Here is a 13,567-nt window from a genome sequence, read left to right on the forward strand (position 1 = left end):
GGAGGGTCGGCTGTGGCCGCGTTGTTGCGGCAGATGTTCCCCTCGTTCTCCCGAGCTAAAAAGCCGCCGAGTAAGGGAAGCCAGGGAAGGTCGAGCTCCGAATGCATGCTACGCTCGAAGAAGACAAATGGGCAAATAGACGAGCTAGACACGTCTAAAAGCCCAGTGGGATTGTCATACCGTGGAAGAGAGAGAGAAAGAGAGAAAGAGAGGAAAAAACAAGACGAGAGAATGATGAAGCTGGAACGAGAGAAAAGAGAGAAACGTTGACGATCACACAGAGAGACCAACGCAAACACGTTCGAGTCGTCCTTTTCTCTAATAACGCCTAGAATGACAACCTAACGGTATTTAGGCAGCGAAAGGAAATGTGTACAGGCTGTCTACTATCGGTAGAAAGAAGGACAAAGAGGGGCAAAGAGGGAGAAAGAGAGAGAGATCAGCTATCGGGTGATCTCAAGGGAATTCGAAATCGAAGCGACTCGAGTCTCCTTCGGATCCGGTTGCGCTCCAGCTTGCAGCCTCGCTTTACTAATTACGACGCGCGCGTCGTACACCGTACACCGTGTTGTTTTCTAGATCACAAACGGGGCATACGGGCACAAAGGGAGAAGGGCTTTTACACTATGACACAGTTGGGAAAGCAGATCGACCATACGCGCTAATAAACTGTTAATAATAGTTAATGCGACTACTACCCGTCAGAGATCGATATCTCAAATACTTTCAATATTGTATAATTTTTTTTTCTTTTTTCTATATATAATCTCCGCGAAGAGATAGCGCAGCCTCTTTATATTAGAAATATCCTATATGTCGTTTATTGGTATCTCTAATTATCGGGAAAACATTCTGCCGCACGACGAACGCGGCAGAAAAGTTAGCGCGATAACGCAACGTTTCAGATAATTGGAGGATATAACGTCAATCCGTTATCATTAATATATCATAGGTGTATAAGATAATATAAACAGAGCATTGTCACATTGTTATACCACGCTACATTTCACAGAATATCTCTGCAGAGTGTGGCACTTTGATACGCTGAAAATTTTCCTAACATACTCTCGGGTGGAGAGCAGCCAAACGCTGCTCTCGCGGAAGCCGCTTATGCACGCAGATCTTCCGCCTCGTGTCATGCGGCCGTCCCGTGATACTCCCAGAGCGTTCAGAGATAAATTTCCGCCGACGATCAACTCTCGACAAGATTTACGATCGTATCGATCCAGGTTTTTTTCTTCCTTCGCGGCGAGCGAGAAGTTGCGCACCACCTCGATGACATGGAAATTTCTTAAGGCTTCGCGCGAAGGCAAGCCTTAGCGAAGTCTTCATAATACCTCGTCTTACAGGAGACTCCACAACGCCTCACTTACGCAACGCAGTTGTGACGATAATGTGACGATGATGCTGCAAGGCCAAACGTCCTAAATCGCATAACACCTGCTTATAAGGTCACTGCGCTCTCGAGAGATATTATCGAACTCTTCGCCATTATTTTTAAACGATGCGTCGTATTTGTGTCGTGCATAATATATATTGCTCATTTGCTACAACAATGACACAACTCGGAAAACAAAATTTTTCAAAAAATAAGCTTGATGTTTTGAATAATTAAATTTTTTTAATATTATACTTTTAAATGCAATTTTGGTGCAATAACTGAGAGGAACAAAAATATCTAGCTATATATTCTTTATTCAGTGTATTGAATTTTCACTCTTTTGCCCCTATGAAACTATATTACAATCGCACATTCTTGATCGTAAAAAGATCGTTAAGGGACATTCGGACATTTGAAATGATTTATATATTCTGATATAAAGTATACTTTTAATTCATAACTATTTCTACTATACGTAGTATCTTCTGTTTTTCACTTACTTCTTCGCTTTAACACGGTCATGTTGATTACATGGCAAATATGAGTAATGAGAATGGTGTAAGAAAAGTGATAATTAGTAGAGATACCAAGAATGGGACAAAAAAAAACCAATGACATAAAACTGACAGTATATACAATAATATAAAATATATATAATAATAGTGTATTTCGGACATCGAAAACATCTTAATGTTTCCTTATTCCTTAATGTTTCCTACGATTCTTTTGGCCTTTATTTTTTCTGCCGTTTTTCTGGCGTTTTCTTTCCAGCAACTTGCGTGCCTTCAAAATTTGTTCGGGTCTCTTCAGTTCATTCTTTACTTTAACTTTGTCTTTGAGCTTTTGATTGTGCCGTGCCCAATGCGTATTTGCTGTAGTCCGTACTGAAATGCAAATAAAGTATACCAATTATTTTTATAAGTAATATTTGGAACGAATTAATATATGCACAATATGAAAAGAAAAATTTATATAATGAGTGTTTTTAGATACATCGATAAAATATGTTATTTAAATTAATTAGATTAAAATCAAATACGTATAAATTTTATAATTGATGTGATCACGTTGACTTACAGTTTTTCGTCTGTGTAGGTTCTTCCTCACTATCATCTTCGCTGTCGTCTTCATCAATCTTACTCTTCTCCTTCCATACGTTGTAACGATTTGTTTTATAGGTAGCAGGTATCCATGCACCTGATTCAGTGCGTATTTTTTTCGCCTTCGTATCCTGTTGATACAATGTAAAAAATAAATTCATACTTCATGATAGGAGATTATACATATAAGTTAATGTACGTACTCTCTCGACGGTAACCATTTTCTTCTTTTTCCTATCCCACTTCTTCAACTGCGTTTGAAGATGCCGACCCTCTTCATTGTCTGCTGTTAACTCCAGTTGCGCTTTATCAGCTTCAGTGGCAAATGTGTTAACCGCTAAACTGAAAGGCAAATAAACATATCGAATACAAACAATAATTGAAAATTAAGCATATTTATTATTATGATTAAATTATATATTTAATTTTAATAAAGTTAGAATACATGTTAATGTTAATTTTAATATTTTCGTAATAATAATTAGAAGACAAGCTATAAAAACTGAAGTATGGTATAACAGTGATCCTTACCCATCCTCTGTATGCTTGTCCGATGCGGAATAAGGTATATAATATTCTTCATCCCGTTTTGTTAGACGCTTTTTCTTCTTTGAAATTTTGTATAAATCATCACTACTTCTTTTCTTTGGAACTATCACCGTGCTGAACGCAGCATTAATTTCTTCCGCGTTACTGGATGGCAGATTGACTTTTTGAGACAATTCTTGAAAATTGAAAAATTTAATATGAATATTATTACGTATATACGGTACATCTTGCTATCATAATAATATCTACCTGACACCATATTGATTTTGTCGGTTTTATGTTCCTCCATTTTTTTGCGGAAATTAACAATACTCTCCTTATGAAACATTCGTTTCACTTTCATCACTTGATAGTCCGTTGAATTTGTCTTTGTACCAATTTCAAATATTGTCTGTTACATGTGAAAGATTTGGATATTAAAATTGAAAGATATAACTAAAATTAAAATTGAAATATAATTGTAATATGTATATGAAGTGTGACACTTACTCCCTGCGGTCTGTAATTTTTCATCCTGGATATTAGATCTGCAGCTGTATGAGAAACGTCAGAGTACTGGGGCAAAATTCCGGCTTCACTTATGCGAAGCTCTTTAATTCTTTTGACACTTTCCGTCGAAGCGCCTGGTCGCGATCTGATGTATTGTTGATAGGCATTGTTGCATACTTTTCGCATATTTGTCTGAGGATACAAATATTCATTTAATACAACAAAAAGGGGGATTAGCTATATTAATTTATGTATCAAAGTAGATATGCTGGGTATGCTTACCAGATCCGTAGAGGTATTGTGCCAATTTATTAATTCGGCTAATTCTTCCTCTATCATAGCCTGTGGCAATTTTCCTACGGCGGATTCCATATTTTCCATGGTTCCTGCAGTCGGCACTATTGTTAAAGGCCGACCGAGGAAAAGATGCAGATCTAAGAGATACGGGTACTCGTCTGAGCTCACAATATTATATGCTGTTCCAGCACGTCCAGCTCGAGCACATCGTCCTGTAAAATAGATTATAGTCAGCCAAGCGCTTTCGTGTTTTAATTGTAATAATTAAAAATAATTAAAAATAATTACGAAAGAACATACCTACTCTGTGTACAAAGAGTTTAGATTTTGCAGGAAAATTGAAATTGATCACACAATCAAGATGAGGTATATCTATTCCTCTAGCGGCAACATCTGTCACTATAAGAACCCTTACTTTACCAATTTGAAATTTGGCTGCGTTTATTTTACGCGCGGAAGGATCCAAATTGGAATAAATAAAGGTGTTAGATATACCCGCTTTATCCAATACCTATAAAAATTGTTTTATATATTTGATATCGATTACCAAAGTAGACCCAACAGAATATTAGGTCATTATGTGTACATTGATGATTACCTGATGAATGTATTCCACGTGATGCATAGTTTCCGCAAATATAATTGTTTGCGACTCGGGCTTAATAATTCTTTTTAGCAAACTAAGAAGTACGGCCAATTTCTCTTCAGGACGGCATGTAATAAAAGATAACGTCAATCCTTCAGGCAGCTTACTCTCAACGTCCAAACGAAGTAGAACTGGATCGCTAAGGCCAGCTTTTGCAAAGTCTACTAGGATCTTAGGTAAAGTAGCAGAAAATAATAATGTTTGACGTGACTCCGGTAATCTGTTCACAATCTCTTGTATCTGTTCGCCAAAACCCATCTCAAATAATCTGCAATGCAGTTTTTCATGCTTACCACTTTACCACAAACACAAATATTAAAAATGACATAAGAAAAAAAAAACTATTACCGGTCAGCTTCGTCAAAGACAACGTATTCGATATTTTTCAATTGTAGATCCATCTCCACGCATATATGCAGAAATCTGCCTGGGGTAGCTACGATAATGTCAGGATTTCCATGAATTGTACTAAACTGATTATCCATACTATCGCCACCCAGTATCACCACTGCCTTTAATCCCGTAAACCTCCCCAACTCCTTTATGAACTTCAAGGTCTGCAATGCCAACTCTCGTGTAGGCGATAATATCAAGGCACGTGCGCCCGTCTTTGCTTGCCTCGCTTTGAGTTTTTCGAACAGAGGGATTAAAAAGCAAGCAGTCTTTCCGCTACCAGTCCTAGCCATGGCTACTATATCTCTTCCCTCGAGAGCCAGTGGTATAGTCTATGAAAAAATAAATTTTACATTAATGTTGAGAGATCAAGCTCTACTGTATTAAGAATGTTATAAAGTGGATTATATTCACTTATTGAATATAAGTGTTCTTTAATAACCTTTCTTTGTATAGGTGTGGGTACTTTGTAACCGCGTTTGAGGATCCCTTTCAATACCGAAAAACTAAGAGCCATGGACTGAAACCCTCCAGATTTCTTCGAAATCTTTTTTTTAATATTAGCGATTTCGTTATCCTCATCATTGTCACTGACCGCATTTGGGTTAGCAAATCCAATAAGATCATTGTCCTTCATCCTGCTCTAGATAATCGAAAATATGCAAGACAATTTTATTACATACAATGTAAAATATTTATGGTATATTTACAATATATTAAGTATATATACTGAATTAATTTAAAATACTTTAATGTATATATTATATATTTTTCTTAAATTAATTAATTCTCTTATATAATATGCTGTTAAAATATTTTTTTAATGATGTATAATCTTACTTTGAAGTCTTAATTCTGTTAAACATCCAAATACTCAAATGTCACGTGGAACAGAACTGTAACCTCACACAACGCGAAAAAGTAAATGGAGGATGATGGAGGATTCACAATATTCACATCGCGTACTACAGCGGCCACCGGAAATCATGTCCTGTCCTGATGCTGCCCCCTGAGAAAGTGGACATAGCACGGACACGAACCCATGTACCGTTATGCTGGGTCTACAATGCGAGTCGCAAAGTCGTGAGTCGCAAGAATTGACCAATCACAGTCGAATTTGAGGAGAATAATCGACTGTGATTGGTCAATTCTTGCGACTCACGACTTTGCGACTCGCATTGTAGACCCAGCATTAATGAGGCTACTAGAAAGATTTATTTAGTATCACTATTGTACAGGAGACTCATGAATAACGAGTAAGGCGAGGTCTACAATGCGAGTCACAAGTCGTGAGTCGCAAGAAATTGACGAATCGCAATCGAATTTGAGGAGAATAAAGGCCTTCACACACGAATCGTCGGAAGACGTAAGACGTAAATCGTAAGGAAATCCACCAATCAGAGTCGACTATTCCCCTCTTCATCCCTCTTGAAGAGGGGAATAGTTGACTCTGATTGGTGGATTTCCTTACGATTTACGTCTTACGTCTTCCGTCGATTCGTGTGTCCAGGCCTTAATCAACTGTGATTGGTCAACCTCCCACGATCTCCACGACCTACGACTCGCATTGTAGACCCCGCATAAGACGCAACTAAAGCCCGGTGTCCACGATGCAAGAACTGTGTCCAAGTTTCGGTTTAAGCCAATCAACTTGCAGCTCTTACAGAAAAGTAGCAGTTTCATTGGCTTAAACCGAAACTTGGACACAGTTCTTGCATCGTGGACACCGGGCTTAATGCTAGGTCTACAATGCGAGTCGCAAAGTCGTGAGTCGCAAGAATTGACCAATCACAGTCGATTATTCTCCTCAAATTCGACTGTGATTGGTCAATTCTTGCGACTCACGACTTTGCGACTCGCATTGTAGACCTAGCATAAAACTACACGAGAAGCTAACGCGTAGACGCACGAGTGTGTATATGTCTGTGTCAGACAAGAGAGTGTAGTTGTGGCGCGTGGCAGTAACGGAAGAGCTCGGCTTCCCTGGATCACGAACTCATTAGATGAGTAGTGGGGAAACTCGACGGTGGCCACACAACTTCCGCGGCATCCCCACCCCACCACTGGCTGGCACTGCTGGCAGTGGTGGCTGTCGAAAACCGCGAGTCTGGCATCCTCCTTCCTTCTTCCGCCGGCTTCAGAAAGGACAGAAAGAGGAATGGCCGCTCTCAGGTTTCTGTCAGGTTTCTCTATTCCAATTCTCTTTGATTGAGAAGAAAGAGCAAGGGACCTTCCGCGCTTTTCATCATTGAAAATATATTTTTTCGTTCACGGAGCTGCCCAAATAGAAATACAAAATGCCTCGAATTATGATAAAGGGTGGTGTGTGGCGGAACACAGAAGTAAGTGATGTTTTCTAACCTAGCTCGTGTGGGTGTGTATGTGTATTTGTATAACTGTTAAATAAAAAAAAAATTCTTTGTTTTCAGGATGAAATTTTAAAGGCAGCCGTTATGAAATACGGCAAAAATCAATGGAGCCGCATAGCTTCTTTATTACACAGAAAATCAGCGAAGCAGTGTAAAGCACGATGGTTTGAATGGCTCGATCCAAGTATAAAAAAGACCGAATGGTCTAGAGAAGAAGATGAAAAATTACTTCACCTTGCGAAGTTAATGCCAACGCAATGGCGCACAATTGCACCGATAATAGGTCGGACAGCAGCGCAATGCTTAGAAAGATACGAATATTTACTGTGAGTAACATCAGGCGTACTATTCGAGTAGAACAATCCACTGTGATTAATATACTTGTACTAATTGCATTGAATTATTTCAGTGATCAAGCGCAAAAGAAAGAAGAAGGAGACGATGCCGCTGATGATCCTCGAAAACTTAAACCTGGGGAAATTGATCCCAATCCAGAGACAAAGCCAGCAAGACCAGACCCTAAAGATATGGATGAAGATGGTAAGTTGAAAACTATCGTTAATAACACATTTTACAGTAGAACTAGTTATACTTTATAAACTGTATGCAGTGTCCATCGTAACGGTCCACATGATATTTTAAGCATCTTAAAAATTGTATGGACCATTAGGATGAACACTGTATTTTAAAAATTGTATATTTGCAAAATAAATGTAAGTTTCGGTAATTATATAGAATAACTAACACAGGTCGGATTACTTTGATCTTGACATATGTTGTCAAGGTCACTCTCCTGAGTGACCTTCAGAAGTTTTTAGCCGGTGGTCGTTATTCGTTAAAAAGTTATTAACGAATTTATTAACGAAAGTTATTAAAGAAGTTTGGAAAATATAGCTGCTATTTTGAGTATTGGAAGGCATAAATGACTAATATATATGTCGAAATAGTTCACGCATACACTTTCCACGCGAAACGACGTGCCAAATTAATCAGTGTTTATTGCGTGTATTAATTTTACAGTGGATACATTCTACGCATAATACGAAAGAAAGCATCAATTCTTTGATTGTGTTTATGTTCTACACTTTTCACGCGAGACGAGTTGTCGCGGGTTCGTGGCGTACTTTACGAGCTCGTTTATTGTATATCGCTACAAATATTCTCACAGCAGTTCGCCTGGAAAGTGTATGCGTGAACTATTTCGACATATATATTAGTCATTTATGCCTTCTAATACTCAAAATAGCTGCTATATTTTTCAAACTTTTATTGTTAATAACTTTTTAATAAAAAACGACCGCCGGCTAAAAACTTCTGAAGGTCACTCAGGAGGGTGTTCTTGACAACATATGTCAAGGTCAAAGTAATCCGAGCTGTGTTAGTTATTCTATATAATTACCTAAGTTTCTAATAATATTGTGTTTTTTCACAGAATTGGAGATGTTGTCAGAGGCACGCGCTAGGCTGGCAAATACTCAGGGAAAGAAGGCTAAACGTAAAGCGCGTGAAAAGCAATTAGAGGAGGCACGCAGGCTCGCTGCTTTACAGAAGCGTAGAGAATTGAGAGCTGCCGGTATCACCGTGTCCCAAAAGAACAAACGCAAACGCGGTGTAAATTATAACACGGAAATACCATTTGAGAAACGGCCTGCTTCTGGTTTCTACGACACATCCAATGAGCATGTCGATCCTTTGGCGATTGATTTTTCCAGAATGAGGCAACAACATTTAGATGGTGAACTCCGACAAGAAAAGGAGGAAATGGAGCGCCGGAAAGATAAGCAAAAATTGAAACAACGTAAGGAAAATGATATACCTATGGGTATGCTCAACAATGAAGAGCCTGTAAAGAAAAGGAGTAAGTTGGTCTTACCAGAACCACAAATTTCCGATCAAGAATTGCAACAAGTTGTGAAACTTGGTAGAGCTTCGGAAGTATGTTCTTTAATTAACTTATTTTAAACTTATTTTTTATAAATCATGATATGTTTGCATGTCACTTGTCGCTTAACGTATTGTTATAGGTCGCACGAGAAGTTGCCACTGAAAGCGGTATTACACTCTCCGACAGTTTATTGGCTGATTATTCCTTACCTACAAATGCATCGGTAACACCTCGTACACCAGCCGCTACAGACAGAATATTACAAGAAGCTCAAAATGTCATGGCTCTTACGCACGTGGACACACCGCTAAAGGGTAAAATATAATAGTTTATAATACTTTATGAGCATATTGTCAAACTTGTGCTTTATAAGGCAAACTTTATAAATATCCTCTTCTACAGGCGGACTGAACACTCCACTGAATAATCCTGACTTTACCGGTGTTGTACCTCCTACCAATGTCATCGCAACGCCGAATACAATTTTGGCCACTCCGTTCAGATCGCAACGCAGCGACGGAACGCCTATAAATTCATTCAACACACCAGGCGGGGCGTCAGTACGAACGCAAAATGGAGTTTTAGCGGCAACACCCGTTCGCGATAAGCTTAATATAAATCCGGATGAAAACGTGGATGGTTCAGAAACTCCACTTATACAGACGCAGGCAAAGAGCTCGTTGCGCGCGGTATTGAGTTCTTTACCGGCGCCGTGTAACGATTACGAGATAGATGTCTACGACGGAGAGACAAACGAGGAGAGTACTAGTGCGCCTGCAACTGACAATGAGGTAATAGAGGACCAGGCAGATATCGATGCAAGACAACAGCAGGAATTATTAGAAGAAAGTAAGTCCTTTAAAACAATAAATTGATATTACATTACAGCCTTACAATGGATTTTCGAAACTGGTTTTATTACAATTGCTATTTTTATGGGAAAAGATTGTAAATCCCTTGCTCAAACATCTTGATTAAAGCTAGAACGGCATACTGGATACTGTACACCCAGCGTGGCGAAATCGGAACTCTTCGGAAGTGTGACGTTCTAGAGTTAAAAAATGTAATTTAATTTAAATATTGTTCTTTCTTGCAGAAAAAAGAGAATTGGCACGTAGATCGCAAGTAATACAAAGAGAATTACCACGGCCCGCAGATGTAAATATGAATATTTTAAGACCATATATGGACACACCGCTGACTGATCTACAGAGAGTATGTAATTTTTTTGTATATGAAGACATTAATTTTTATTATTGATTTTTACGGATTAATTTCTTATTTTACTTTGGGGATTGAGTCATTGTGAACGTGGTATGAGATGATTGTACGAAAGGAATGTGTATGGTTGGATGAAAATTATGTATGATAGATAAGATGATGGGGGGGGGGTGAGATGTGAGATATATCTCCAAAAATGCACAACTCTCTGTGAGTCGCGATAGTAAGACTCTAGAGAGTCTAGAGTATATGCCCAATGCGATCTTGATAGTCGATCAGTCGATGAGGACAATGAGTATCTTTGTCGAATTTGTTTATATATTTTAGTCGGCGCCGCCAGGCGTTTGCGAGAAAGGGGGTTTGCCCGCGCGCGACTAATTAGCGTAATGCCGGACTGCCATCTTGGTAGGGGCACACGCGCTCACCACACTACTATTTTGTTTCTAGGCAGAAGAACTGATAAAGAGAGAAATGATCACGATGTTGCACTATGACGCACTACAAAATCCAACGCATACAAATAGAAAGAGCGCCGCAACATCATTAGTCCAGGCTCAAAATTATTTGGAACAACATCCATATGAGAATTTCGATGAGAACGAGCTTGTTAATGTACGTATAAAATATAAAATATCTTTATCATTTCTATGTTATTAACGAATAAGTTATTAAATTAATGTTGTATTAATATTCAAATCTAGGCTAAGAAAATGTTAATCGACGAGATGGCAGTTGTAAAAGAAGGAATGGCGCATGGAGAATTGAGCCTGGATGCCTACACTACTGTATGGGAAGAATGTCTGTCGCAGATTTTGTATCTCGAAACGCAGAAACGGTACACTCGCGCAACGCTAGCCTCGAAAAAAGATAGAGTGGAAGCATGCGAGAGAAAATTAGAGGAGAATCGTATGCATATGACAGGCGAAGCTAAACGCGCTGCGAGAATGGAAAAGAAATTGAAAGTACTTACCGGAGGTTATCAAGTAAGTAAAACTTGATATCATTATTCCACACACACCACACACACAGAATTTAATATAATTAGAGGAGGATATTGCGATGAGATCGCTGCCAGCCATCAATTTATATGACAATTTATATTATTATTTATATGATTAATTTGGCGCATTTTTTCATTTTTGTGACATAAATACCTTGGGATAAATAATAAAATTAAATTTACGGTATGGATTTCTGAAAGCTTTTGTTTCCATGTAGCAGAAAATTCGAGAAAATTAAAATGTCCTTGTATTAATTGTACGGAACTCTGAAAATACAAACTGAATTAACATATCGTATTATATAATACTAAAATTAGAACAATTGGGGGGCTATGTTACAAAAACCTATTATAATAGAGCCAAATTTTATAAGCTACATAGTTTCAAAAATTTCGTATTTTATATGATTTGCTCGGTTGAATAAAAATCTGCCTAAAAAAATTCTAAATTTACGTTAATTATAATTATCGTTTTGTTTCTTAAACAGACTAGAACACAAGTATTGACGAAGCAGCTGCACGATTTGTGGGAGCAGATAGAACAAGCGCATCTCGAACAATCGACATTTAAGTTTCTACAAACGCAGGAAGAGGCGGCAGTTCCGAGAAGGATAAACGCGCTCATGGAAGATGTAAATAGACAGACAGAACGTGAACGCTCATTACAAATGCGGTACACTCAGTTGCAAGATCAGTTGCAGCAGTGTCAATTAAATGATATGTCGTCTTAGGGACAATGCTTGCTGAATACATGTAGCAGAATGTAACATGTATTGCTTGCAACACATTCTACGTTAGATATCTAAGATTTATACGCCCATGAAAATCTGTGCTATTAAAATAATCTATTCTTCCCTGTTGTAAATCAAATAAGGATTCAATATGATGTCTATTGTAGCTGACAAAGGTAAATGTTATAATATTATTTTGACTTATTAAATTTGAATTATTTGACGAGAACGATAAGTTGATAAGAGTGGCAAATAATTTTCACAGCAAACAAAAATTTTGTTATAAGTCTGACAATGTATATTCGAATGTGATTCTTCACATGTTGCGAAGAAGCGACAGCAAAAATCTTTTTTCCTTTATATGCTGTAAAATATTGTAATAATAAAATTCATGATACAAAGTTGTCGAGTTATAATACATGCTAGAAACGTATACATAACGATGAATAGAAGATAGCTTAAAGAAGAATTTTACATAAAGGATAAAACGGATATAGTTGAAAAATCTAATAAATGAGATTGTAGAAATCTCGGATCTGCGGTTTTCGCGTTTAGCGAGGATCAAAACCAAGATATAATTACCGACTGGTTAAGCCAGAAAGTCAAGGGGGCGGGATCGATCGGGGGCTCGTGCGCAGTTCACAAATAATAGCTCACTTGCTAGAGGGGCGTGTCATTACATAACTCCGACAAAATGGCCTAATCAATATAATATATTGCGCTAAAAAAAAGCTCGCGCCATAAATGCGTCCATCCTTCCTAAGGCATATATGTATACGCATTTGCAGATTATAACTCATAAATCTTACTTTAGTATCTTACTTTAGTACAACCGATTACCAGGAAATCTTATAGCTATAAATAATAAATATTCTAATGATTTAAAAGACACTTTCAATTCTTAAGAAAATTGTCTAATCACATTATTCGCATTCTTAGAATCCCTCTACGAAATTACGAAAGTACAGTCATCGATTCGATATCGTATTTATCTTATCCGCCTAACGTCAAGTTCCCATTGTACCATTTTCCACCGGTAGCTTATACCCTCGCATTCACCTATACTTGTACCTCATACCTAACACCGTGAAAAAGCAGTAACGACGCCACTAGCGTGTAAATGGTAAATAGCGTTGGCTGCCGGAAGGCAGATGTTAACGTCGTCGTCAGCCAACCTAATCCCGTATTGTCGATTGGTCGGCGCGACGCGACTGGCGAACCGGTGTCGAATCAGCGTCGTCGATTCGCCTGGCGCCGCCCACCACCCCTTTGCGCGCTCACCCCCACAATCTCGCGCCGCCGTGGGTGGAGTCGACCAATGACACAGTGGTAACGGCCGTCTGACAACGTGGCCTCCGGGAGCCGCCCCCGTAGTTGCCGATGGCTAACTAGCGCTACCCCGCTATAGTCGAGTCAGCCACTCGGCCAGCAAGTCCCCGGGCCGAGTCTAGTCGCTAGCTCGCTGGAATTCCCCACCCTGTCACCCCTCCCGCGCTTCCGTCGTCC

The 13,567-nt window shown here is 38.7% G+C and overlaps 2 protein-coding genes across 2 annotated transcripts; one reads left to right on the forward strand and one right to left on the reverse strand.

Moving 5' to 3' along the window:
- Positions 1 to 1,677: 1,677 nt before the first annotated feature.
- Positions 1,678 to 5,875, reverse strand: LOC139778847 (ATP-dependent RNA helicase DDX54). The gene is made up of 12 exons (XM_071716952.1): positions 5,696 to 5,875; positions 5,298 to 5,498; positions 4,811 to 5,187; positions 4,415 to 4,730; positions 4,117 to 4,327; positions 3,802 to 4,028; positions 3,520 to 3,711; positions 3,280 to 3,421; positions 3,013 to 3,205; positions 2,685 to 2,823; positions 2,459 to 2,612; positions 1,678 to 2,265 (listed from the first exon to the last, which is right to left on the reverse strand). The coding sequence occupies exons 2-12, from the start codon at positions 5,490 to 5,492 to the stop codon at positions 2,087 to 2,089; spliced, it is 2,325 nt and encodes a 774-aa protein (XP_071573053.1). The 5' UTR covers positions 5,493 to 5,498; positions 5,696 to 5,875; the 3' UTR covers positions 1,678 to 2,086.
- Positions 5,876 to 6,815: 940 nt separating this feature from the next.
- Positions 6,816 to 12,462, forward strand: Cdc5 (cell division cycle protein 21). Its single transcript, XM_071716949.1, has 10 exons — positions 6,816 to 7,197; positions 7,285 to 7,550; positions 7,634 to 7,764; positions 8,657 to 9,159; positions 9,249 to 9,423; positions 9,512 to 9,958; positions 10,206 to 10,324; positions 10,778 to 10,942; positions 11,032 to 11,313; positions 11,819 to 12,462. The coding sequence occupies exons 1-10, from the start codon at positions 7,153 to 7,155 to the stop codon at positions 12,059 to 12,061; spliced, it is 2,376 nt and encodes a 791-aa protein (XP_071573050.1). The 5' UTR covers positions 6,816 to 7,152; the 3' UTR covers positions 12,062 to 12,462.
- The last annotated feature ends 1,105 nt before the right edge of the window (positions 12,463 to 13,567 follow it).

Source organism: Temnothorax nylanderi, unplaced genomic scaffold (assembly GCF_030848795.1).
Source record: "Temnothorax nylanderi isolate EJ_2023f unplaced genomic scaffold, tnyl_v1.0 TNYL_tig0199_pilon, whole genome shotgun sequence".
NCBI classification, from domain to species: domain Eukaryota; kingdom Metazoa; phylum Arthropoda; class Insecta; order Hymenoptera; family Formicidae; genus Temnothorax; species Temnothorax nylanderi.

Coding starts and splice junctions, on each gene's coding strand:
- LOC139778847 (XM_071716952.1), bottom strand. CDS start 5,492: ATGAAGGACAATGATCTTATTGGATTTGCTAACCCAAATGCGGTCAGT. Junction 3,422..3,519: donor AAAATTACAGACCGCAGGGA/GTAAGTGTCACA, acceptor CACATGTAACAG/ACAATATTTGAAATTGGTAC. Junction 2,266..2,458: donor ACCTACACAGACGAAAAACT/GTAAGTCAACGT, acceptor TTTGCATTTCAG/TACGGACTACAGCAAATACG.
- Cdc5 (XM_071716949.1), top strand. CDS start 7,153: ATGCCTCGAATTATGATAAAGGGTGGTGTGTGGCGGAACACAGAA. Junction 9,424..9,511: donor CGTGGACACACCGCTAAAGG/GTAAAATATAAT, acceptor CCTCTTCTACAG/GCGGACTGAACACTCCACTG. Junction 10,943..11,031: donor ATGAGAACGAGCTTGTTAAT/GTACGTATAAAA, acceptor ATTCAAATCTAG/GCTAAGAAAATGTTAATCGA.